General features: G+C 37.6%; 1 protein-coding gene across 2 annotated transcripts; it reads right to left on the bottom strand.

Annotated features, from left to right (window-relative positions):
* Window positions 1–412: 412 nt before the first annotated feature.
* Window positions 413–26640, bottom strand: LOC122880315 (sodium bicarbonate transporter-like protein 11). Of its 2 annotated transcripts, none has more exons than XM_044205322.1 (20): window positions 26432–26640; window positions 15272–15322; window positions 14382–14468; window positions 14153–14196; window positions 13052–13271; window positions 12860–12941; window positions 12485–12608; window positions 11502–11711; window positions 10425–10509; window positions 10125–10250; window positions 9901–10014; window positions 8284–8416; window positions 7900–7973; window positions 6579–6858; window positions 5538–5644; window positions 5065–5230; window positions 4634–4807; window positions 3291–3486; window positions 2377–2546; window positions 413–1925 (listed from the first exon to the last, which is right to left on the bottom strand). In XM_044205322.1, exons 1-20 carry the CDS (start codon window positions 26490–26492, stop codon window positions 1859–1861), a joined length of 2571 nt encoding a protein of 856 aa, XP_044061257.1. In that variant the 5' UTR covers window positions 26493–26640; the 3' UTR covers window positions 413–1858. The 2 variants fall into 2 exon arrangements, with proteins under 2 accessions (XP_044061257.1, XP_044061258.1); XM_044205323.1 differs by lacking the exon at window positions 26432–26640 and adding an exon at window positions 19793–19990.
* Between the last annotated feature and the right edge of the window lie 1079 nt (window positions 26641–27719).

Below are 27719 nucleotides of genomic sequence, written 5' to 3'. Positions count from 1 at the left end.
TCACATCTCTGTGTTGAATTATGCTTCTATTTGGTGCCACATAATTGCACTGTCACTTCTCAAATGGACAATGAACAGCAGAGAGAGTAATCAATGGGAACCTAAAATGCTGCAAGTGTTAAAATGAACAGAACAGACATGTTTTTTGCAGTTGTTGAATTTCTTGTCAGATCTGTTTCTAGTCTGGTAATTTGAATCTGATCATACCAGTGATTTTCTTATCATTATAAATCAAGAAAAGGATACATATTGGCTATCAGAGGACATTCTCACAGTGCCTGATTCATTTTACAAAAACAGACTATTTTCTTTGCGCAATGTAATTCCAAATTATTGAATGTAAATTACAACAAACTCTTTTCTTCTGCTGCACTCATGATTATGTTTTCAGCCACGTAGCCACAGATGATAATTGTGTTCATTGCTTTATTGTAGCACAATGTGAGAAGGAGCTTTCTTTTGTTTGTCAGAGGGCTCAGACAAACAATTGGGTGTTTTTCTCCCCTGCAAATATATTCAAGGCACTTAGTACAGACAGTTAATACAAGCCTGGAAAACAGTCATGATGAAGCAGGTGATGCATTAATGGTAGAATAACAATTTTGAGCACAGCAAAGGCAGTAAAATGCATTTAAAATGAAAGCATCAGGTGGTTTGTTGGCTTACAAAAGTGGCTTTACACAAAGTAACAGATGAAACAAAGTCATGCGAGAAAACTTCTAAAGGTGGTGTCTTTTGGGAAACTGTTCATATCTGTCCAATCTTAACTTCATTATCCAGTTTCTTATACTGGATGATATGGATCTGGCTCATTTTTTGTGTAATGTACTGGTGAGTACACATCTATCATCAGTCAGTCCTGATCTGAACCCATCCTGAAAATCCTCTACTGCCATCTATTGGAGAAATTTAACAATCAGAGCTTTACAACTGTCAGTCCCCTCGACTCAATAAAGTGGCAGTGTGCTGATGCTGTGTGATGATATTTGAGCAGGTACTGTCCTGCAACAGTCCTGTTACCCACAGTATCAATGACTGGAGGTGCATGTTAAGTATTTTGCTTTGGGAGTTAATATCGAGGAGGTTCAGTATAATGAAAAATGTTCATTCAGTTCCTTTAAAGGGCTTTATTTATTATTAACAGTATGATTTTTTATTCTCAACATTGTAATGCACAGAACCAATTACCTTTATTCCAACAACATTATCATGTTGTGTGTCTCCTCAAAAGGAAAATAGTTTTTCACATCTAAACAACTGGAACATGTATCTTGTGATACCAGGCTTCAGTGTGAGGTGACACTTCACTCTGATGTTTTCAACTGTGAGAAATTCCTTCTCACTCAGTTAAATGATTATGGATTTTCTTCTGTGGCTAAACACTGAACTCACTACATCCCTAATCCCCTTATCAACATCACACTTTGAACCAAGTAGAACACAGACCAAGCAGCTCTCTATCAAACAACATGAGGCCTAAATTAAATGATTAACACTTTTTTTTTAAATATTACAAAAATGTCTGACATTACCTCGTGCACCTGTCAGTTACCAGCTCAATACAGATGTGTGTGCAAAAAAAGAAGAAAAACAGAAACTTCTTCATGACTATATTGTTAAATACAGTAAAGATGTAGGAATGTTACATATTAAAATCAGCTACATTGATGGTAAATGTGTGGTGAACAATGAGAAAGCAAATGAGCAGTTTAAATGATCGTCTAGTCACCAGCAGAGCGCTCGCATCGAAATCTTGCAGTCCAAATGCATTTCATTTAGTTAGTAACGCAATCAGTTCTGAGACTGTTTCCCTTCTAACTGGAGAAAATGAATGTCTTCATAAGATTGCTCTGTTGTTCTACATGTGCTGGGCGTCCATGATATCCAGATACTTGGCGTCGATTATTCTGGGAAGCAGGCTGGTCCTGAGATAAAACACAGAGAGATACCAGATGATACTGTGCAGTTACATGTATTGTAATTAGAAATAGTATATAAAAGGTATAAATCCTTCAGACAAAGACTCAAACATCAATTCTGACCATTTTTGAACAACTGCATTACAAAAGTCTTTCCAACTCCATGCCCTCAGTTTGTAAGGCTTTGCATTAAAAATGTGCAGTCTCCACGCCCAAGCTGAGATAACCCTGATGATATCACCTGGGTTATTTTCTCTGACTTTAGAGAGCCACAGAAGACTTTATCCAACTATGTGTGATTGTGACCAGTAAAGTGATCTTCATGTGTAAAATCTGTGGAGTGCCCCTTTAAAAACAGCTCAGCACGCATCGTATGTATCAATTCTATGCAGACATTGTAGTTCTGTGTTGGTTTCCATGGTCCCACTCTGCCCCCTGTTGGCCTGGGTCATCTTACCTGACAGGGACCAGCAGGATCATCAGAAGGGGGAAGACCATCTTCATGTAGGGCAGAGGATACATCCCAAACGCACACAGGATGATCAGCTGGACCATCTGCACCCCTGTGAAGAAGTGGACCTTCCTCTGAGGCACACGGCGAATGTAGTGGGTGGGAGGATAGGATGTCTAGACAGAGAAGTGCGAGTATGATGTGGTTAAAATGCTGTTTTAAGTGACGTTTTGCGTTATATATTGTATAAGTAAAAGTAGATTGACTAATACCCATTACAGTTGTAAAGTAAAAATCCACCTATTGTCGCAGCAAAAATGTCAAATTCAGTGGAAATATGTACGCCAATTTCCCCTGTGTACATGTTTATTTTGCTATTTGGTCAAATCAGTTCTGATTTGTACGGCAGGGTATTGCTGCCACCATGCTCTTGTTTCGAACAGTTCTGTTTCATGTTATAATAAGATATTTTTCATGTTATTATGACATATTTTCTGTTTTTTGGTTTTACAAGAAATGTTTCTTGCTATAACAACATATTTCTTCATCTTGTTATATTATGAAACTTTCTAGTTATTTCACAAACTCAACATGTCTTGTTAAAACAAGAAAGATTTTGATATTATACAACATACAGACTTGTAAAAATAAGTTTTTTATAACATGATAAGAGAAACTGAGCCGAATTGCTCTTGTCATGGTGGCAGCAAAGTTGCCGTAAATTTTACCCTAAACTTTCTCTGCCCACCTAACATCTGGATACCAAACTTTCTCAAACATCTACAACTGATTGCCATTTGGGGCTGCCACCATGTGAAGTTTAATGGATAAACAGGAAAGACAAACAATGAGATACACACAAGCAAACTGACCACCATAGCAAACAGACCAACCAATCATTCCACAGTGTCCCTGCTCACCTGTTCCTTAAGCAGCAGGGCCATGCGGTCCACCATCTGGTTCCCATCAAGTGAAGTGGCTGCGATGTAGAGGAAGAGGCCGTAGAGGACGGGCTTGGGGATCCACTGCAGAGGAATGGGCAGCATGAATGCAGACAAGCCGATCAGGATGTTGGCCACCAGCGAGGTCAGGCGTGTCTCCCTCACACTGACAATACTGTTTGACACAAAGGCCAGATTGTTTTATTTGAAGGATTTGTAGATAGATACTATCTACCTAAAGAGGTGAAAGTATCTAGTATTTCACAAGAAATAAACAAAAATTCGAAGTAAGTCCTAATTTTGTATGAGAGAAATGTATGTTTTTCTTTGTTATCCCTTTAAAATCTTCTTGTTACCCCTCAGATGTATCTTGGCACCCCTTGGGGGTCCCGACTCCCCAGGTTGGGAACCACTGCCATCGAGGATTTATCAACCAGGTTTTTTTCAGCTAAATGAAAATGATTTACCTTAAATGTCTTAAAGGAAAATGAGAATTAGAAGTTAATTTCCAATCTACTTACAGTATATGACCAAAAATAATGAATGCTAACATTGCTAATATCTACTTGAATGGTCAACTTTAATTTATATATTTTTTAAATGTAATTTATATATTTTTTTGTTTAAAATATTGTTACTGTATTTTTTTTAAATATTTTTTACATTTATTTTCTTTCCCGGCAAAAAACATTTGTAAATATTACATCAAAGGACTATTCCAATAGAAAAAAAATACAAATAAGAAAACTCAATGTCCATTTATTCGCCTGTTCTGGAGCTTTTGACCACATGTCTTTTGTCAAGCTCAACTTTTAGGTCAACATCCTAGATTTGCTCCAAATCGTTTGAACATCTACTATTCAATGACAACTGAGCAAACTACATCTGCTGAAGAAGACTGTGTTATATGATCAAAAGCCCCAGAACCTGCGAGTAAGTGGATCTTGAGTTGAGATAACTTTGTCAACTGCTGTGTCCAAGGTCAAGCTAAACTATGTTCTTTTTGTTTTCAGTGGAGCTCACAGATTGTATTTGAATATTTTTACAATAGCTGTAAAAATAGCAAGTTTTTAAATAAATGAAGCAAAAGCATCACAATGTTTTTTTGTTGTTTTTTTTAGATATGTTTACTTCACTAAATAACTTTTATTATTATTATTATTACAAGTTATTTTGGTCTGTATTTGAACTGACACCACTGTTACAAAGCCTCCAAACAGAGAGTTAAAATGGTTTAGACAAGCTGGTGTTTTCAGTCAGTCACACACTGGATGTCTTTCAAAGCACTGCTCAGTTTTTGGCCTTGTTTTAACTTTACTCACGTCGTGTAGAGGTGTCCGTTCTCTACGTGCTGTTCCACTTTGGCCAGCTGACGGGCGTGTAGGGAGGAATGTGGGAAGGCAGCGTGCATCCATGGCAACCCCAGGCAGGACATGAGGATGTTGATGAAGCCAGTCAGCATTAAGTCCCAGTGGAACGCTGTGCCTTTTAGCAACCTGGTACAGACGTTCACACACACCAGTTTCAAGTGGTTTGTCAATGAAAGACTGCGGCTTTACTTGTATACTTCTATCTTTTTCTGAGCTACTTACTGGACGTATTTGCCAATAAAAATGAACATGAAGATATAATATAACCTCTTCAAGATTTGTACAATAAATACAGTATATTATGTGAAGGGAATATGTTACAACACAAGTTATGTAAAAAATTTGTCATGGCTTGGCAATTAAACGCAAAATCTGGGTCTTACTTGTGTTCGGGTACATGTGTCAGTGAGATGACGATGTTCTGGTCAATAAAGATGAGCAATGCAAGGAGGAAACCCAGCCCGACCGCGCTCAGTGTGTTCATTCCTGACAGCTTTTCAAATGGAGGGAAGTTGAAGATCGGGCCGTCGTGGACACTGAACACAGGAACTAATAGAAGCATACGATTTATAGAAAACATGAAATTGAATATGAACACATTTGCAAGGTAAACAAATGACAACATTACACAGTAAAAGAAATGCCTGAATATTGAACTTTGCTGCTTGTAAGCTTTGTTTAAGCAACATTCAACCCAGTGTCTTTGACCCACATTGATTCAGAACCCACACTGTGTTGAAAGCTCACTAGAACAGAGGATTTATGAACAATGAAAGGTGCTCTGTGCCAAGGTTGTGACTTTAAGTCTCAAGGGTACTCTTCTATCACTTCTTTTATTTGAGAGATCTGTACTCACGCTGTATGTCAAGGAAAAGGTATGAGCCAATGAAGGAGAATATCACCACAGAGATAGGCAAAGCACAGTCAGACACCACCTCTCTGACTCTGTCATTCAGATACGGGCTGTGGGAAAAAAAAAGAAATTCTTCTAGTTTACTACTGTATTTACAGTAGTTACTCTCTTGGCTTGAAAACAAATCATGTCAAATACTGAAGGTTTGCCACTGAGCAGAAAGAATAATGACATCCCAGGAGTCACATTTATCTACCGTGTATTACATTATTATACCTGAAGGGTGAAAATCATTGCTGATGATTTGTAACCTTCTGCCTGGCACCTGGGATGTAAATTGCCCCTCTTGTTTAGGTCCTCCCAATTCATACAAGTTATGTGAAGCTATATGCATCTACTAGAGGCAGTGGTGGAAAGCCACTAATTACATTTACTCAAGCTAAAGGTTTACTTTGTATTTAAATTCAGTGGTGAAAGAAGTAGTCAGAAATCGTTTATTTAAGGAAAAGTAGGGATACAACAATGTAAAATATACTCCAGTACATGTATAAGTCCTGCATTCAAAATGAAATTATAAGAGTTATATTAATGTATTATGGTTATACTAAATTATTATTATTACTGATGCATCAACATGTAAGCAGCATTTAATGTTGTAGCTGGTTGAGGTGGAGCTAATTCTAGATGTTTTATATAATGCTGGGTAGTTTCATTCACTGTATAACAATGCATCATATTTCATAAGATCATTATAGGTTTTTAAAACCTTAATCTGCAAAGTAACAATTAACTACAGCTGTCAGACAAATGTGTGTTTGACTGCACAGCATGAGTTTGTAATGACTGGCCCATCTGCGGGTCATTTGCTGCTGATAACACTTATTACTACGTATTTTGCTTTTAAAAAATGAAATCCAGGACTTTCACATGTAACGGGGTAATTTTATATTGTGGTATTGCAGGGTGTATGTCAAAGGGTTGTGCCACTACTTGCTGTGTATATATTTATATAATGAGATTAAAAGGTCCAGTAAGTGAACATACCTCGTCTTGATGAGGTAGAGGGTGTAACCCAGCCACAAAGTCCCCAACATGAGCAGTAGACAGAGGATGGGTCTTTCTCTTGTGGTCAACACCAGAGACTCAGGTAGGAAGATTAACGCATGTCCTTCTGCATGTCCCATCAGTGACACAGTCTCATTATGATCCCCGAGCGTGTTTCCCATCTGGTTGTTCGTCTTCTCTAGAATCCCTTTAATCTGCTGAAGCACCAACGTGCTGTTTCTGGTCGCCAGTGTGGGCCCGTGGTAGAAGTGCTTAAAAACTAGGAAGTGTGGGCGAAAGAAGACATTTAAAAAAGGATGACAGTTTCTTATTATAACGAGAAACTTAGCTTGTTTTTTACAAGATCCTTTTCATGTTATATCAAGATTTTTTCCATGTCATAATAAGATATTTTTCTTGTTGTAACAACATACCAACAAATCACGTTGTAACAAAAAGTTTGTTTTAATGCAATATGTTGATTTTGTGAAATAAAGTTAAACTTTTGTGATATAACAAAATAGTTTGGTATCTCATACTAATGAGAAAATATGTCATAATATGAAATATATATTGATATAACAACAGAAGTTTCTCATTATAATAAAAAACTAAGCAAATGTTTTTTGGTCATGGTGGCAGCAATATGTTGCTTTACAAACAAAAAAGACTCAACATGACTGTATTTATTTTTGGTCTTGGAAACCGACACATTTAACACCTGTTTTGGATGTCAGCAAAAAAAAATCAAATGCTGAGGAAGAGAATATAAAATAAAGTACACTTTTCATTTCACACTACACTGAGTGTCTTCATACATTTAGTACCACCTTATCAATAAAATTGCCCTTTTATATACTAATTCTCAGTATATTTTCAGGCAATCAAGCACGTTCAAGCATTCATGCAGTGTACTGTGTTAAAGCTTTTCTCAGTTTGGTGTAGTTTGGTAGAAAACTGCAACAGCCTGAGGTGTAAAGAGGAAAGAAGAAATCTCTAAAGAATCCACCATATGCTCATCCATTTATTTTTCGTCTTGTGACAAACCCTTGTAAAAAACTTAAACAGAAGCAATGTGAAAGACTCCATTATACTAACATTATAGGGTTGTCTATTTTTCCACAGCACGGGGGGCTAGTTTGATTTCATGCTTACTTTTCCTCTAAAGACTCCATGATGGATATGTATATTTGCTGGGCTACATTACCTATAACAAACAGCAGGCGGGACGTTTAGATATTCCCCTGCAGCAAGGAAAGATAGCTCTGCTGCAGAAGCATTCAAAACGTGTTTAATGTAGTCTGACCTTGGCTTGACTTACTTTTGACAGTGCCTTTCACTGCATCCCCGACAAATGCTATTGAGATGAACAATGCAATGACTTCTTCTGTTGAGCTGGGAGATAATGGAAATAAAATGAATCATGGCGTGATCATTCATAATTTATCAAAATGGTAGTGGAGGTTTATACAGGCACAGACATAACAGTTTATTCAAGGTGAAATGATGGCCCAGATAGCGAAAGTGTACATTAAACAAAATTAATAATTATGGCTGAAAACAGGAAGTCATAACAGATGCATCTTCTATTATCAGTGACCTCATGGCCACACGGTTAGTTACATATATTACAAGTATGGGGCTTCTGTCTGTGATATGTCATTGTAACAAATGTTGTCCGAGAGTGGTGATGTTGTGTATTCACCGTTTGAAGAGTTTCATGAGGAGGCTGACATTGAATAAGCCTCCGAGGATGAGGAACAGACTGTTCCATAAACCGATGCAAGCGTAGAAAGCACTGAAGTCGAGGTCGTAGTCATCGCAGATGCCCCTGATGACTATAAAAGATACATAAACACACACACAGACAACAAATCATAAATACATTTTATTCTGTTATAATTAATATCATTTTCACAGCAACTCTACTTTTTTACTACTTTTTATTTTTATTTAAGGCATATGCACTTAAACACCATATTGTTTAACATTGTTCAGAATAATATTGTACATGTGTTTTAAAGTGTCAGTTCTCAATTCTGTTTCCTGTAAACAGTATTTAGTACGAAAAATGGTTTCTGAGCAGATCTTAAAGGTCCCATAAAGTCAGTTTATAAAATTATGACTTTTACTCTGTTATTACTGCTATAAGTTAAAAGTGCCAAAAGCACATAAATGATAACCACATTAAATGCAGCTAAAACAACACAGTTAAAACTTAAGACTCCATGTTATCTGTAATATCAGAGTACTGTCTGTTGCCCCCCACCTCCAGTTGCTTCACATTCAATCCATCCTGTTGTACTGTTCCTCCTGCTTCTACACCATGTTAACCATCTCCAACAAAAACAAACTTACCAGCATCACATAGTGCCTCCAAAATCATCTGCCTTCCCACACCCATATGAATGACAGAGCCATCACACACCTACCACTCACAATAGCCAATCATCAATCATCACTCCACATTAATGCAATCTGGAAGGAGACACAGGACCTTAAAATGGAGAAGAGCTCGCTTCAGCAGGAGTTTTGTCCCCTCTGCCATTGCAGCATTGAATAAGCTGCCTTGCTGACTATGGTCCCCCTGTGGTGGGATTTATGAATGTATTCATGGGGACTCTATGTTTTGTTTGTGTGTTTATCTGTATGTTGTTGTGTTTGTTTTGATGTTGAACTGGCTGTGAAAACAGATCTCCTCCTGGGACAATAAAGTCTAATCTAATCTTAAAGCTGCATTAGCATCAATTTGGCCTCTAAGAAGCAAGCAAACTCCAAACAAGCCGACAGACACAAAGCCCTGATATATTATTGTTTTTTATGTTTTGTGTTAGCAAAGCTTGCTATCTAAACATTTCCCCTATTTTAAGCATCAACCCGCTCTATTTAGCTACGTGATGAGATTATACTAGGTGGATAGTGGATAGCAGCAGCCTGTGGTGTACAGACTGGTCGGATCAGGTGGTGCTGCACTGCACTGCCGCCAACGTTGATGTTTTGTCAAGAGTTTGGTCATAGTTCTCTGTGGGTTTGTCGTTGCAAGCAACACCTTTCAAATTACACACAGTCATTTGTGTTAATAGAAGTGTTAATAAAAATCTATTTAGCATCAGACAACCCAAAGAGGTTGACTCTAGAAGCATAAGAACAGAGGTTACGTCAGGTGACCTGTCTGGTAACCTGGCTACCAACATGGTTGTTTGAATTGCAATGCATGTGCTGCATGTAATATACTGTATGGTACAGAGTTGTTTCTGTTGATGTGCTCAGATTAATTCACCTGTTAGCAAAAAAAAAGCGAATAGTAGCACACAATACACACCGCTTATGAAGATGGCCAGTGGTGCAGTGGTCAGTGGAATGACAAGTGGTGAGCCAGCAAACAAAGCGTAGATCACTCCTCCAATGCTCTGGCCAACAATGGTCTTCTGAACATCTGTCAAAAAACAAACAGCAAAACTTCAGTACTTTTGTATGCTTCAGATTAAATAGTAAATAATATAATTGGATGTTGCAGATCAGGACAATAAAGACAGAAGTCCTTACCTATCGCTCCTCTTGTGCTTTCGTCATTCAATGAGCCAAAGGCAATAGCAGGCAGTAGAATGGCAATGTAGAGGAAAATAGCAGTGGTAGTGTACTTCAGCAGACAGCGGTCCTTCCCAGTTAAACCTTGATGGATTATTTAACGGGTTATTGAAGATATAACAATGTAACGACCAGAAGAGCAGCCAAAACCTGGAGTTATCTTATAATGAAGACATTTCAAGATTTTGTAGCAGTATCAATTCAGCTAACTAGATATGTGCCCACTTAGAAAGCAGTATTACAAGAAAATATAAATACCATCTGTGAAGTCTGAGGGGTAGAGGGGGAGTCTGCAGCAGAAGTCGTCATAAACACCTTTACCAGCTTTAAAGAAATCTTTGCACTGTGAAGAAAAACTTAAGAATTTAGTTAGGGCCCCTGGACACTTCAGTCAGTGTGAAGGACTATACTTAGTTCAGGAAACAACACTTAGTCACATGTTGTAACTCTGCTGCTATGACTATTTGGAAAGTCCATTTTCATCCATTTTCTGGCTGGATAATGGGTGTTTTGAATGAGTGTAATAAATGAGGAATTTAAAAAAAATATTCAGTGTGGAGACACTTGAGGGGGAACATAGCTGACATCCAGTATAAAATCAAAAATGCTGGCATACCTGAGTGTCCATCAGTGCTTGTATACAATTTTGGAATTGCCGAATAACTTAAAAGGTTGGTTTGGCAGCAACAAATCTGCACTTAAATGCTGTTTTGAAACCGTTCAGGACATCAGGTGTAGCCACAACCTGTTATTAACTTTGGTCTCTTACAACCCAAATACCCAAAATGCTTTCTCTCTAGGCAATATTTGGGTGTTCCCTCTTGTCCCACCTCCTGCTGAGAGCACACATTTCCTCTTAATTTAAACACTGGACATAATGAAGTACTTTATCATTAGATGGAGCTGCACACATTCTGCTGCCAGAACCATGGCAGACTTGGCAGCTTTTTCAGTCTGTTGCCCAGCTGCTTCTCATTCCTCTGGCCTGGCTGATAGAGTGTGGAAACAGGATAATCAGATAATCTGGCTCAACTACTTTACTGCATCACATCTTTATATGCCTGGATGGAGTGGGAAAACATGAGGGTGCTCTCCACATGTGGAGAGACCTAACAGTCAGTAGAGAATATAATTGTTGGTTTTACAAGTAACAACTCCTTATTAGGTAGAGTTAGGTTTCCGTTTCTTATGCTAGTTTATACGGTTCGTGCTTTTTGGCATCACAGTGGTTTTATAGTTATAGAACATACTTAACCCATTTTTGTCATAGGGTCCCTTATTATTTCAGTAAATACTGCTGATATTTACATCCCCTACTTTGCTCTTCTTTCACACCTGAAGTGATTTCCCTCTACGTGGATCTGAGTCCTCCACTTCCTCTACGATCGGCTTCTCATTGATTATGGAGAGCTGCTGTTGCTCGTAGACCAGCTCCTGTTTGAACTCCTCCTGGGTCTTGGCCTCCAGAAGCTTCTGTCTGAAGGAAATGTCAGAGAACACTGTGGCAAATGTTCTACCGAGTTCAATGGCCGTCTTGGTGCTTTTCTGAAAAGGATGATGAGAAAGTTAAAGAGAGGCTTAACAGATTCTGTTTGTTCTGTCAGTTTAGATGCATTCATTCAATAATGAAGTATTTTTAAACTACATTCTGCTAAATATCACACTTGATATTCTTATTTGATTGTCTGTAACAGCACAGAAATGCTGGAAATGTTTTACCCTTAACAACTTCATCACAGCTTTTCACAATCTCACAGAAAGACAATTTTCTTTAACATTTTGTGGCATTTTTGCTTAGTGTAACAGAAAGAATGAGGATAAAGCTGACATATAACAAAGGTCAGCAGCCACATTCAAAACTCAAACCAAAACTATGTGGCTTTTCAGAATTCGCTTGATAAGGGCTGCAAATAATTATAATTTTATTATATATTAATCTGCCTATCATTTTCTCACTTAATCCTTTGGTCTATAAAATGTCAGAAAATACTGAAAAATGCCCATCACAGTTTCCTAAGGTGACGTATTCAAATTGCTTGTTTGTCCAATAAAGAGTCAAAAATCCAAAGAACATCAGTTTACTATCATAAAAAGAAAACAAGCAAATATTCACATTTAAGAAGCTAAAAGCAGTGAAATAGCAGGCACTTTTCCTCAAAAAATGACTTAAAGAACTAATACTTTATTAAAATAATTGCCGGTTAATTTTCTGTCGATTAATTAATTGACCAATCATTTCAGCACCTGAGCCAAGTAAACCACCAGATTGCTCAAAAAAAAAAAAGTTTTGAATAGAAGAACTGAGAACTGGACCTTACCGTTCTGGGAGGGGCCAGGATGAGGATGACGTAGCGAGCCTCGCAGCAGTTGACTCCCCAGTTCTGTGGCCTCTCCAGGCGGGCGATGCACACATGACGTCTCTGCAGGCTCCTCACATTGGAGCTGAATTGATTAAATAATTTCTTTTGAATCAGTGGTGTAAAAATGATTGATTGCGCAGCATTCTGTATTGCCAGGTGTAAATTAGAGTCCCCCTACTAAAATCAAAACAAAATGACTTTTCCAATGAAAAGATTTTTTGTGTGTTGTCTCTGTGCAGTCAAAAGGGAGATTTCCGCTGGAAGAATTTTGAGGCTGGAAGAATTAGTCATAATAGCACCCTTTCGCATAAATATTATTGTGGATGAACTCACAGGATACAAAGCCAGGACTGCTGGTAACGAATGCCAGTGGAAGTAGCAGTCACACCCTGAATGGTCTCTGACAGAAGGTGAACTGTGAGACCACAAAACAGCCATTGTTAATGCTGACACGTCAAGCAGCCTTTGAAGCAAACACTTCATCTCAAAGTGCTTCAGAGTGCACTTCTAACATGTTTTGCTCACCATTAAACTCCTTCCCTCCTGCGTCTGTGAACAGTGAATTCATGACCTCGTCCACATCACAGCTCCCGTGGCCGTCTTCCACCACATGAGTTAACATTCGCCTCAGGACCTCGTCCAGAGTGGTAGCTTTCTCATCCAAAAGGATGCTTGCCTGGGCCAGGAAGCTGTCCAGGTCTCTGTGGGCGCGCACTTCCTCCTGGAAGTTCATTGGCTTCACATACTAGTGTGAGCCAAGAACAAGGGAAATTTGACTGATGGTGTATAGTAGTGCAAATAGGTGAGATGGTTCATTTTCTGATCTTTGCTTGTATATATATATATATATATATATATATATATATATATATATATATATATATATATATATATATAGCAAGTAAATCCACACATCCAGCTCACTGCTGATGCTTTCAGATTTAGCACAGTTCTCGGTAAATTTAAAGGTCCAGTATGTAACATTTAGGAGGAGCTATTGGCAGAAATGGAATATAATATTTCTAAGTATGTTTTAATTAGTGTATAATCAGCTGAAAATAAGAATCCTTGACTTTTCAATACCTAAGAATGAGCCGTTTTTATCTGCATGGGGAGCGGGTCCCCTTCCACGGTCGTGTCTAGATGGTAACCCTGTATTTGTGAAACTCTTGTGAGATTTGTACGTGATGTTTCTTCATTGTGTGCGTTCCTAAACCTAACCAAGTAGTTTTGTTGCCTAAACCTAAATCTCCCGAGAGTTTCCGTAAATCCAGGGTTGCCATCTAGACAGGACCCCTCTTCCACTCTAGATAGGGCGGTTCGCGTTTTTTCACGAGTTTTGCAGCCACCGTAGTTTCTCCAACATATTCAAATGGTTGCAAACTGCAATTTCACCAGATGCCACTAAATCCTACACACTGGAGCTTTAAAACATCAAGTGTGAGCTGGGTACAAATTTGGGGATTTTAGCGTTAAAATGGGACAGTTGGAAAAATTATCTTTTGTGGGCTGTATATTTAGAGGTAAAAATGTAAAAGAAACTGTAAAATGCTGCTTTTCTAGTAGTAATTCTGCAGTAAATTATTATGACATAACAGAGAAGGTGACTGGAAAAGCAAATCTTACTTTTCTTGTTGTATTTAAAAGCCCAAACCCAGGACATTCAGGATCTGCAATTAAAAGCCACAGTGAAATTTATGTTTAAACTGCCAACATTTCTACTTGTACACACTGTATCAGTCTCCAAACCCTTATCTTTGCTCTAATCCCCACTGCAAATTCTTCCTTCAGAACAAATTCCACGACAGACTAGGCATAATATAATGATAATAGTTTAGTACTAATTTAAACACACTCATCTGGATCTGGTTGTCATAGATTTGGCCCTTGTGAATGACAGGTGAATCTTGCCCACAATCCTCTGGTCCCCCATCCTGCAGCTCTGTGAATAAAACATGAATCACTGTTGAGTATCAACCGAGTTTCTACATTACATACAGTACTGTAATTTCAACTGAGTAGGTGGAACTGTTTTTGCTGCATTACTTTGTTAGAATTCACTTTCCAATTGAGTAAAATAACCAGTAATAAGAAAGGCTATTTCAAAGAGCAACCTAACAGTGACATAAACCAGTTTTTTGTATCAAGGTTAAGATGCTAATGTCTCCAGTATGGGACAATTTGTTTTTGCCTCCCACCACTCTGCCATCTGCACAAGCACACAGCAAGAGGGAGAAGGAGAAACCCAATTAAAAAAAACCCTCTTAAACCAGACATGCAGCAAAATAACAATAGCAGCTCTCATAAATTCCTTAATTGTACAGAAGATAAATATGGCATCTCGTTTGCGAGTTTTATGAGTGGAGAAAGAAACAGCCACAGAATTAGAAAATTAACCTTAACCCTTCATGAGCAAAGCTTTGAGCTATGATTATTCCCTTTTCCCATCATTGACTCCGAGATCATCTGCCTCGTTATTTACCCATTAATTAACCTCTCAACATGCCAGCGAAGGGACGGGCTGTGCTCACCAGCATGTGAAACGGGCCGTCAGTGAGCAGCGAGAAGCATTTTCATTAGGATAAATAACTGCTACAATAAATTTACATGTGAAATGCTGTATCCTGGAGGGAAAAACCTGAATAATGTTTTCTGTGATTGCAAAACAGAGTACATAAAAGAGCAGGACCCATCCTGAGAAAAGCAATAAAAGTAAATATAATATGTATTACTGCAGCTACACACCCATCTCTTGGAAAGCATATCCATTCTTGGACCCCCCGGTGGATGGAGCGTCTGTAGGAGAAAAGACAAATATGATATTTACACAACTTCATGCTCAATTTTTATTAGAAAGTATTTCATATTAAAAGATTTCATTACTGTTTGTATTGAAGTGCAATCTTCAACCACATTACGGAAAGCTTAGAGTCATGTGAAATACAAACAGTTATTACTGCAGAATAAAGAAAAGTCAGAATTTTAACTCTAATTAATTGGCCACTTGGAAGAGCGGTAAAAACAAAAAAGTTGACATATTATCACCTTGTGTTAGCAAACAGCTGATTTTGTACACATCGAGTAGATTCAGAGTGTTAGCGAACATTAGCGTTCATATGGAGTCATGTTTTTGGCCATATGATGAATGTAAATCCAATATTCACTCTTCTTTTAGCTCTGTTTTGGTCGCCACCAACTCCTGAGGGAAATGTCTTTAGCGCCTAAATGCTCCACTATGTTCACCAGCTTGTTGCTAACGTTGTCAGTCAGCTCCAGTCTGGTGTTCGGCAGGTAGCATTCAACTGCTACAAACAATGTTGATGAGAGCAGTGAGAGTGAACCAAAACAGTAAAGTTGTGCGCCGTCAAACCAAAACAATGAGCTGAAATATGCTAAAAGCTCCACAGAGCTGAGGGAAACTGCAGAGTCGGGTGATGATAGTCTGTGGGTTCATCACTGCGAGCGACCCCTTTCACATTACATTTAGTCATTTGACCCATTCTATAAATAAGAATATTGATTACTGCAGCTTTAATTCTGAGATTTAATGCAGAACCCTAATCTTTTGCTACAGTTAAAATCATACCTATGGTGAGTATTTTACAGGCTGATTCCAGTACTCAGTATAAATTTGACTACTTTTAGGTAAATGAAAAACATGAAGTAAGAGAGAATCTGTGTTTTCCCACTACATGTTTTCCTGGCAGTGTGAAGAAGACATTAACATTAACATTAGCATTGAGACCATCAAAGAGGACAATTTAATTAAATAAAATGTAATGATGTAATTTTATGGTTTACAGAATAAATCAAATATAAAAAAATCAAAATATAATTTTTTTTTAGAGAATTTGTTTTGTGTGTCTGGTGATGGGGAACGCAATGCAACAAAAGTCTCGGCCAGAATCAAACCAGGCACATTGCTGTTCATGATCAGCGCTTATACCCTGAGGGCACCAGTGCATGCAAACACCATAACATTTTAAATATTAAAACATGAGTGAAAGCACTGAAATCCCTTCATTGCAGACCTAATGTGTTTTCATGTAGATGTTTGACACAGACAAACTAATCAGCACATGGTGATAAACCTGCATGAAACTGCACCTATGTTGACTGATACAGTTTGACCCTGTTGTGAGGCAACAGTAGCTCTCACTTTACAAGCGACAAAAACAGTCTGCATTCACCAGCAGGCTTCTACCCTGCAGAAATTGTCAACCTGTTTAGCTGCTCCAATTGCACACATGACAGATTTTGTAGACAGATGACAAAGCTAGGTAGTTATCCATAACATCTGAGCTCATGGAATCATTGTTGCCAGTGTGACATACAGTCGGTCAGACCTTGAAGACCTTTAAGTAACGTGACACATTATATGATATAAAATGATGGAAACAGAAAGTGGATGTCAATTATGGAAGTTTTGAAGAGGACAAGTGAAAAACGACACGTGCTAAGAAACTGAAAAGAGACCCCTTTGCGCTCAGTTACAACAAAAATCTGACGCTAGCTGTGTCTGATGTTTGTATAGGCGGTCATGTATCTGCGAGAAACTGCTGCAGCTGTATAAATGAGCTCTTCCTTGCCTGAGGCAGAGATTGGCTCCAGGGGCTCCCGAGCAAGGCTATATCTCAAAGCAGATTATACAGAACATTCCTAGGCCTCCTCCACTTCACAGGAGTCTGCACAAACAACAGGGTGCTTCACAGTTTATGCAAGGAGCTGTTTGCACCAGAGACGGGCGTGGGGAGGATGATTTAGTCTGCCTGATTGAGACCTTTACAGTCTTGTCTTATAAAGATAAAGGTCAAGTTTATTGTAAATACCCTTAGCTATATCTTATCAGCTGCATCATCAACAAGAGAGACTGACTACCACTAATCTCCCACACTTTTCTCATCAGTTCCAACAGTAAAATTGGTGTGAAGACATAAATGACATTTGAGCTTCAAAAGTAAAAATTGACATAACAGTTGGTGTGGGAAATTTCACCTGTTTGTTTTCTCTCTACTGTTCATTCAGTACACACTGCTACAGTAAAAGTCTCTCAGACATGATATTTTACTTTCTGTAGGCTTGTGGGTTACGATGTCTCATGCCTGCGGGTTTCCTGTTCCCAGGTGGGCTGAGCTCCTCACACTTAGACTGCAGTCTGGTGGCACTGACAGTGGAAGAAAAAGTAAGTCAAGCCTGGAGTTTTTCCACAGGAACTTGGGTGCATATACATTAATTTATCAGTCTTCTATAGGTCTGCATTGCTCTGTGTTTGTTAAATATTAACTTATTCATAATTTTTTTTTCATTGCATGTACCAACCAGTAGTTCACCCATTCTTTTTTCTTTAAATCTAAAATTACAGTACTCTGACAAACCAAACCACCACTCTGTTAATGCTGATGATTTGATGTCTGTAATTCTTCTATCTTGCTGGACAAACAAGGCTAACTCAAAGCCACAGGCATGTTTTTTAATCCCTGCCACCCTGCTGTCTGTGGGCAGAGGATGTCCTTGAGCAATAGAAAACAGTTGTTGTTGCGTCTCTGGAAACAAGTGCACCGAGCTACCAAGCTGAGAACTCCGTGCTGAACTGTACAAGGTCAGACCATCAAGGCAGAAGGGACATGATGTTCGCGACTGTAAGATGTCATTGCAGATTTTAAATATGAAAGCCTGCTTTTCAATTTTGTGCTTTGTTATAAAATATATTATTCTGTGCAATGTTATAACTTATGTAAAGCTCTACTGTTAAAGCTTAATCAACCTTATCAGCACTGCATTTGACCACGGTGGGTGCAAGCAGCTGTAACATGAACAGTATGTACGCTGTAAGTCACAATGTACACATTCATATATCGAAATAAAGCAAATAACAGGAAGTAGGAACTACAGCTCATTCACCTCAACACCTAAAGGCTTCTTATCTGGCATGATGGATATGACCACTGGACCGACGGTAATCATAGTCACACAGGTTATACTTTACAAGCCAGAGTACACATCTGAAGGGAGGTTTTTTTTCTCACTTAGACATCAAAGAAGTTTGTGTGACATATGGCATAAATCCCACTTTAGTGGATGACTTAAAACCTGCATAATGGTTGTAAGCATGAAAATAATAGTAACAAAGAATGGTGATACTGTAGGTTTGATTCAGCTTCTATAGTCATTCCAATTAATTGTAATGACTGAATTGTAAATGACACATTACCATCAACCAGAGAATGCCTTAAATAAGAGTGGGAACCCTTGAAGTTTGCCAGATTAGAATATTAGACATTTTTCTGCTAGATAATCTTCTTAATCCTAAATAGTAATTCAAGTAGGACTTTTTAACTCATTGATGGCACTGAGCATAAAATACATTTATCCTCAGTTTGTTGTAGGGCTGCAGCTAATGATTATTATTGATTAATCTGCAGATTATCTTCTCAGCTAATTGCTTAATAGTTTAGTCTATAAAATCATAACATGGTAACATCTTCAACTCACTATTGTCTGACCAACAGTCCAAAACCCAAACATATTCAGTTTGCTATCACATAAGACATAGAAAAGCAGCACATCCTCACATTTGAGAAGATGGACTCATTAATATTTGGCATTTTTGATAGAAAAATTATTTGAACTATTAAGCGATTGTTAAAATAGTTTACAATTAATTTTCTGTATACTAATTGTTTCAGTTCTAGTATGTTGGATAGCCAGTGTTATTGTTTACTTAAGTGTTACTATGCTGTTAACATGAAACTATGGTAGCATAACGCTATAGACTTTCCCACTTAATACAACAGTTCAGCCAAATAAGTATTTCAATTTAATATACTTTGCTGGAGCGACTCCTTACAGTGTGGTACTATAAGAGTGTTAAAACAGATGCTAAAAAATGTTTGCAGGTCTATTGTAAAAACCTTCCATGACAGAGTGTACCATTTATTGCCATATTGTAAATATTGACCCATATCCTTGCTTTTGACTCTCTGGCTCTCCTGGCAATAAAAGCATTTTGCTCATATTCTGTGGTTTTAATATCAAGAATATAAAGACATAACAAGTGTAAAAAGCACTCAAAGAAGCAGGCAAACAAAAGAGAATAGTGATGTTATGAAATTACTGTACTTCTAAAGATGAAAGCCTGCAGTATATGTGCTTTCTATTTTCCAGATGCTATGAGCACACATACACACAAATATACTGTAGAGGGTTTCTCCACGTGTTTGGTATTGTTGACTCAGGTTCTCACCCCACTCAACCCCTGTAACTTACCAGATGGCACAAAATGGAGGACCTTTTTGGCTTCCATGTTCTCCAGGTTATTTAGGTGAGACGCTTTCCAAAGGTCAACCCATCATCATTTTTTCTGCTCCCAAACACCCTGCACTCACTGGTGATCTCTTCTCAATATCACATCCACACACACACATGCTGAGGTAAAATCACCTCCCTGCACCTCCTCCAGCAGCACATTTTGAGGTTTGAGGGAGGAAGTGGGAGGGCAGGAAGAGAAGGTATGGTCGTGTGTTTGTTTCTGCCAGTGTCCTTGTGCCTATGACATGAAATATAGGTAGCTTAAAATAAATAAATAAGTGAATAGGGTTTGGTGATTAGGTATCAAAGATTTCTGGCTCTTATTCTCCTAATTTTCCTCTATACTTTTATATAAGAGAGTTCACCTTGTAGCTAACTTTGTAAAGTTTGCACACACTTTTTTCACTGCTTTGCTTCAGGGATTTTGTATTTATGGTGTCCTTGGAAACATAATACATGCATTATTCTGCTTAATCACTGAGCAAATGTCCTGTTTATGGTATGTGAGTAATTTTCATATATAAATGGGGTAGAATAGAATGCAAATATGCATCTTTACTGAGACAGCTCAAAATTTGTCAAATCATTTAAAATGATGAACTCCTTTCGTTTGTTAATCCATATTTGGGACCTTGACATTTACAGTAGCTCACAGAAGTGAGTACACCCCTCACATTTTTGTAAATATTTTATTATATCTTTTCATGTGACAAGAGTAGTGAGTGTACAGCTTGTATAACAGTGTAAATTTGCAGTCCCCTCAAAATAACTCACACAGCAATTAATGTCTAAGCCGCTGGCCACAAAAGTGAGTACACCCCTAAGTGAAAATGTTCAAATTGGGCCTAAAGTGTCAATATTTTGTGTGGCCACCATAATTTTCCAGCACTGTCTTTACCCTCTTGGGCATGGAGTTCACCAGAGCTTCACAGGTTGCCACATTGTAGCAAAGTGTCGTTTCTTCAGTCTTGTCACATGAAAAGATATAATAAAATATTTACAAAAAATGTAAGGGGTGTACTCACTTCTGTGAGATACTGTAGGTCAGGGATCCTATGAGGGTGTGTTAGTCTGTTTTATGTTTCATCTGAAAGTTTTCTGGGTGGGAAGGAGATTGAGTTAAAGGGTGAAAATGAGAGTGGGGGGTCAAGTAACTTTTCTTACTTGACTTAAATGTTTCCAACCTTTCAAGAATGGAATCTGAATCAAACTTTCTTTGCTTCTTTTATTACTTAAAACATCCATGTATAGATTTTTTTTAATGTGGTTATAACATTCTTTAAAATTATTTTGATGGCATATTTCTGTTTGTAGAAAATTGGTGTTACTTCAACCCAGGTTACTTTCAGCCCCTACACCTCAGTGCCCTGTGAACACAAAGACTGGACATTTTCAGATTGTTAACATAGTGGTGTTAACAACACAATTAAATCTTTACCTTTACCAATGTGCACTATGTTGTAGTATTCAGACACTTTAAACAGCTCCATTACTTGTACCTACAATAAACCACTAAATTTAAAGGTACCTTGTGGAGTTTTTTGTAAACAAACAAAATTATAGTTTACACTGACAGTTTCTCACTAAAATACAGCATATTGTGTGTATCCTTTAGGCCTAATAAACTTTTTGAATACACTTCCTACCTTTATAAAACATTTGTGGAGCAGATTTTTAGAAGAGATTAAAGCCTACATTGTTTATATCCATGTTTGCAGTCTTCTTCTTTGTTGCCTGTCAGCACATTGCTGCGTTTCTTGGCACGTTACTGCCACCAATTGTGAATCAGCGGAATAGCATGTTCCGTGAGCATTAACATCAAGATAAACAGACAAAAGTGACCTACTCTTAAAAACAGAGTACCTTTAACTATAAATATCAATTCAATCATTCTCAAGATAGACATGGGAAAATGTCAATATTTCACTACTTCACACTTGTCTATATGTACATATTTATTTCAGTGATTCATCTTTCCATCTGACATGTTTGCCCAGATCTGTGTGAAATCTTCATAACTGCTGCAACCCCTAATAAACACACTATGCGAGGAACAAGCAACACTCTGCCCTGTCAGACTTTGTCAACAATAGACTGTAGTGAAGTAGCTGAAGCCAGATGCAATAACAGACACAAACAGACCTGGCACAAGTATGTAGTAAATAAAGAGTTTCAAGACTCAAACTAAAGACAGCCCCCAGCAGTTAGACTATAAACTCATTGTCAGACCTGCTGCTCAGGAGAATTGAAAATGGTATAAAATTACTCTGCTATATTTTTTTTCTGATTAACTTTTTTTTATTATTTCTTAAATAAAGCACAAAATAATATGCATCACAAAATACACATACAAGCCCCCCACCCTAAACACCACAACTCATCATCACCACATAACAATTGGCCTTGGTTGTCAACATAAATACTCTCCATCATGTGCAGCTTAACAAACAAACCATTGCAAATTTTTGTAAATGCATAGATTAAATCACTAAACACTAAATATGCAACTCCCCACAAAGTATGGCGCATGTCAGGAGCCATATGCCCCATTTTCTAATATATACATCTAATCTTCCAAACCGTTTATAGGACATCTTTTCGATTGCTGCCACTCTTGCCGTCTCAGCAGCCCATTCTTGGACTGAAGGCACCCCCTCAGTCTTCCATCCTCTGAGAAGAATCTGTTTGCCTGTCATAATACTAGTTTGGACCCAACTTCTAATGTGTTTGTCACCTAAAACAAACAATCGGGGGCTGAACAGAATTTGGGTCGCTGAAATCTCACAGAGATTATCATATATCCTGGCCCTTTGTCACAGGACCATAAAGCATGAATTAGGTAACCTTCCTCTGGCTTTCACAGCCAGCAATTTGGCGTGTCTTTTAACAGTCTAAACAATCTGGAGGGAGTCCAGCAGAAGCAATGCATAATGTTAAATTGAATGACGCGTACCCCCACATACCTTGACATTGTTTTAATGTTCTTACAAATCCAATCCAGTGTCAGGTTCAGATCCCTTTCCCATGTCTTCTTGAGAGCTGATAAGGCCCAATTATCAAGGCTCTGAATTATCATGGAATAATACACAGAGGCCTTGTGACCTTTCCTATAGCTCATTAGTACTTTATCTAATAACTCCGCAGCTTTGGGAACTGGTGTACTAGATCCAAAGATCCCCAATAGCTAATGACCTGGGAATTCCAAATTGTTATACAAAGTCTTCAAAAGATTTCAATACAATGTAACAATGCCCTTTTCCAGCCAATCCTTCCAACAAAAGGGGGATTTACCAATATATAACTTTGTATTGATCAGGGGGAATATTAATGTAAATGTGCATCTTTGTCTTGTGTCATCCAAGACCTAATGGTAGTTACTTGATAGTTACTTGGCACAAAAATGGCAAGTAATTGAGGATAAAGCATGAACGATGCATTTCTTGACACAACTCAAAAAGATTTAGTAGTTTACTTGACAAAATAGAATGTAATATGCACATAATAATTAATTAACACTCAGTTCAATGATCAGATCAGTTATTTGCTGTTCATGTTTCATTAAGTAAGTGGTCAATATGCATGCTTAAAGATATCTTATCATAACATGTAGCAGTCTGTTCTTAAGTGTCTCATCATTATCTGCTATATAATTCTTGATTCAGAGTTACTCAGGAACTACTTAGCTATTGATTAACTAGCTGTTATTTCCTTATTTATTTTTCATTCATCCATTCAGACCTACTCAGGAAATTAAGTACTTTATAGTAATTTGTTTCTATAATAGTAATATAAAAATTATTTTATCCATATAGTACTTATCAAGTGACAAACACAAAATGTTTCCCCAGAAGGAAGCAAAATAAAATACAATGACCATAAATTGGGTACACACTATAAGGTACCATAAGAATAACATCTTGAAATCAGAATTATATTTTTATTTATATTTTTACTCTCTAGCAGGCGTGACAAAGAGCGGACTGAATGACTGTCCTGAAAATTGTTGTAAGAGTTGATTTGACTGAATAAAGCTGAACTGATGGAGGTAAATGTGACACGACTATCACTTGTTTACTCAGACTCTGATGTTTTTGATTGAGACTCCAGACGAATGCTCAGTTCAGCCTCAGGGAACAAACTCCACTTATTTGTTTTAACTGGCACGCATGTAGGAGGAACTGTTATGCTGTGTTTTTTTCTGACAAATTGGGAGACAAATTGGAATTTTAATATAAGCAGCGAAATAGAAAACAGAAATGACCTCTGCAAGAGTAAGTGTCTTCCTGCAGGGAAATAATTTTGCATCCAAAACAAATACTCCTTGTATAAGCTGGTGACTTTCTCCTTGTGGATTCCTTCCATTGAATTCCTCATTGCATGATGTAATTACTCATATTATACCTGCTTGTTATTTTCTAGAAGTTGCAAGCCTTGAAAAACTTCATAGGCCCTTTTTAATTGTCATCAAAGGCAGTTACAAAGCACACCGTAGACGCTCAGTACATTTTTATTTCATACAGGGCAGCTTGAGTTTTGATGGGTGGGTGGATGCAAACAAAATAAACCAAGTCTCCAGTTAAGAAAAGTTCTTACATGTTGATTATAGAGGGTAAGACAAGACAAATAGTACAATAGTACTTGAACAAGGCAAAACAAACAAACAAACAAAAAAATGCAGGCATGACTGTTCCTTTGTCTGCCATGAGATGGCAGCAAAGTCTATCGTTCAGAAACAGAGTGGCACTAGCCAGAATCTGACTCAGTTGAGGATTTAATAACAAGAAATTGTATTTTTCATGTTGTCACTTTAAAGGTCACACACCTCAGAGTCTCAGCTGGACAGAAGTGACTTTTCCTAGTGAAAGAGGCCAATTAAAAGTTTGACAGTGTAACTGAACATAATGGAAACATTTCTCACTCCACAGTGCACCTGGTTTGTAGAAGCGAGTTGTACTTTTCTATTTTTGTGTTCCTGTTGGATGATTGCAAATGCTTTGGAGCTGATGTCTTATAAAGTAAAAAAATAAATAAATAAATAAATAAAAAGTTTAATAGTGATTAATAGTGTATATATTTTATATACAATGTACTATTTTTCATATACTATATAATATACATTTTAAAATGTCTGCTCAAACAGTGTAACTGTAAAGTGGTGAATCATGTTTCTAACAAAACCAGGCAAAAAAAATAAATAAATATAAACATCGCATATCCCGCACATCTTGGGAGATAATACTCATTTTAAATTAGTGTTATTAACTGATCAACCCTGAGCTTAGAGAGCTTATTCATCACTTATGGTTCTAAATAAAAAGCATGCTGATATCTGAATAGATTGCACACATTACCCTCAGATAACTGATCCTTAACTCCCTGTCCCATTCATACACAGATACATGTGCATGCAGTATGTATTGTGGACTTTCATCGCTGGTATAACAATAAGTCGAACAGTGACCATAGCATCACTAACAACGAGCCCTGGAAAGCAATTAAATGCTGCATTAATAAACTGATGTTCTGTGGTCAAGGTGTTTATTGCAAATACACAATGAGTTTAGCTTAGTCTTCTGTGAAACGTTCAACTCCATGAGCACCTGAGGGGCATAACTGGGGGAAACACACACAAGAATACCTGAGGGGTATCATCAGAGGGTCACAAAACACAAGCATGATATTTGCATTGTAGGTTATAAAGGCAACAAAACATAATGCCTCTTAATGATAAATATTCAACTAAAATCTGCAGAAAGGCCTACAATTAAAAGTAGTTTCAAAAGTCAGTACTGGATGACATATAAGAGCTACTGAATGAATCTGTTATACTGTTATAATATTTAACTGACTGAGAGCTATAAATGTGTAACAGAGTGCATGGCAAACCTAACAGTTATTGTTTTTGCATATTAAATACAGGCGCGTGTGTGGACTGACTGACTGCAGAGAAATTTACCAACTATTATAATCACAGCTGACTCTGTAACAACTATCTGAGTTTATTCTTTCTCAAATAAAACATGAGATGCTGCTTCAAAATGTTAATGTCCATGTTTATTCTAAATCAATAAGTGTGATTTTGCCAATAAATCAAATATATTTTGTTCAGGAAATATTGTTATGATCAGTCAGTTTGACTTGACAAACTCCTTTATGCTTTTGTCTGACAAAAATTACAAACAAGTCCAACATAAATGCTTTTCTGTGCTAAACAAGCAGAATGAAGAATGCATGCAAATGAATGCACACTCGAGATTACAGGGGGAATATTTCATCACACATCTGTTACATTTTATTTGCCAGTAATAATATTTGGATCAAATAATATTTGTAAACAAATTCAAAATATTTAAAAGTGGTGTAGTTCATTCTGAGTATAAGATGGTTCGATTTTGTCAATCAGACCAGTGCACAATGACGAGGCAGCAATAATGGTTTCTTTAGTATAATTTTATGTGCAAAAACAAGCCAAGCATTTCCTGGTATGGTACAATCCTCCCATCTGGTGCTCCCACAAAGCAAAGAACAAACACTAATGATCGTTTACATATACTGTTTTGACTCAGGTTTGACTTAGATACAATTTCATGTCCTTACCTTCAGCAAAATGATTCAGATTGACTCCTGAAATCTCCTCGGCTTCCTTGTTGGTCTTCATCAAACTGGGATTCTTGCAGTGTAGCCAAAAATCGGTGATATTTTGTATATGGCAATGGAAACTCTACACAGAGCTGAGAGTGGATAATGTGGTTCCTGTGTGAGAGCTGCAGCATGAGTGGTCTTGCAGGCAGGCCCACAGGTAGATGGGAATGGGTCACTACCAATGAATAACACTTTAATGTCCTTAATGCCAATCACAGTGAAGCTGACTCTTTGTGCAAAAGGTAATGTGGAAGGAAAGTGTGAGGAAACTACTTTTAACCCCTGCTGGGACTACTTCACTGTACCTCTGTGATTCATTGCAATATTCATGCTATTCAAAAAGCTTCATCCAAGGATCTCTAAATTGGTTTCTATCAGCTTACTTAAATGCAACTATTACTGTGAGTTCCCGGGCCACTGAATTGCAGTTTTGCTCTGATTTAGTCCTAATCACTTTTGCAAACACAGGGACAAAACCTAAAGAATGGTTAAACAATGGGTCCCACATTTCACAAAATGCAACTTGGTAGCATGTTTCATTAGACCTTCCCTGCCTGATAAAAGCCCACATCTTTAAAACTCCATTCCCCCCGGTTGTAACGCAGGCTTTCCGTTAAAAATTTTAAATCTCCAAGCCCAAGTCGATAACCCGGATGACATCATCAGAGTTATTTTCTCAGACTTGACAAAGCTCCTCCACAGCCACAAAAGACATTATACAACTGATAGTACTTCCTATTATGACTAAACAGATCTTCATGTGTAAAATTGGTGGAGTGCCCCTTTAAGCCATCTACCTCATCTTGAATTAAAGGTTTAGACTTTATCAGCTGTTTTGTTGTATTTTTATGTCTGTAATTCCTTAGCAGAGGGGAGTTTTTCTATCCCTGCCCAGCAGAGAATTACAATAAAACACTGGTGGGTCAAGGTGGTGAGCCATGACTGACGGACACAGCAAAAGCTTATATGATAAAGAAACATACCCTGTAAGCACTTAACAATAGGGCATATTTTATTTTAATGCAAGCATGGTATTTTAGTTGTACATAAATAGTTGTGAATCATAGATGCAAAAGTGAAACATAGTGATACATCTTCCAGCTGTTGTTCATTTTGAAATAAAGATGGTGCAGTCGTTAGAGGGCTCATGTAATACAGCCTCAGTAACACCAACATGGAAACATTTTAAAAGATGACTTGTATAATGTATTCATAGAAAAATATGCCAGTAACGCAGCAGGTA

Source organism: Siniperca chuatsi, linkage group LG8 (assembly GCF_020085105.1).
Source record: "Siniperca chuatsi isolate FFG_IHB_CAS linkage group LG8, ASM2008510v1, whole genome shotgun sequence".
Taxonomy (NCBI): Eukaryota; Metazoa; Chordata; class Actinopteri; order Centrarchiformes; family Sinipercidae; genus Siniperca; species Siniperca chuatsi.
The sequence above is the reverse complement of the archived record's forward strand: the minus strand, read 5'-3'. Positions and strand labels throughout refer to the sequence as shown.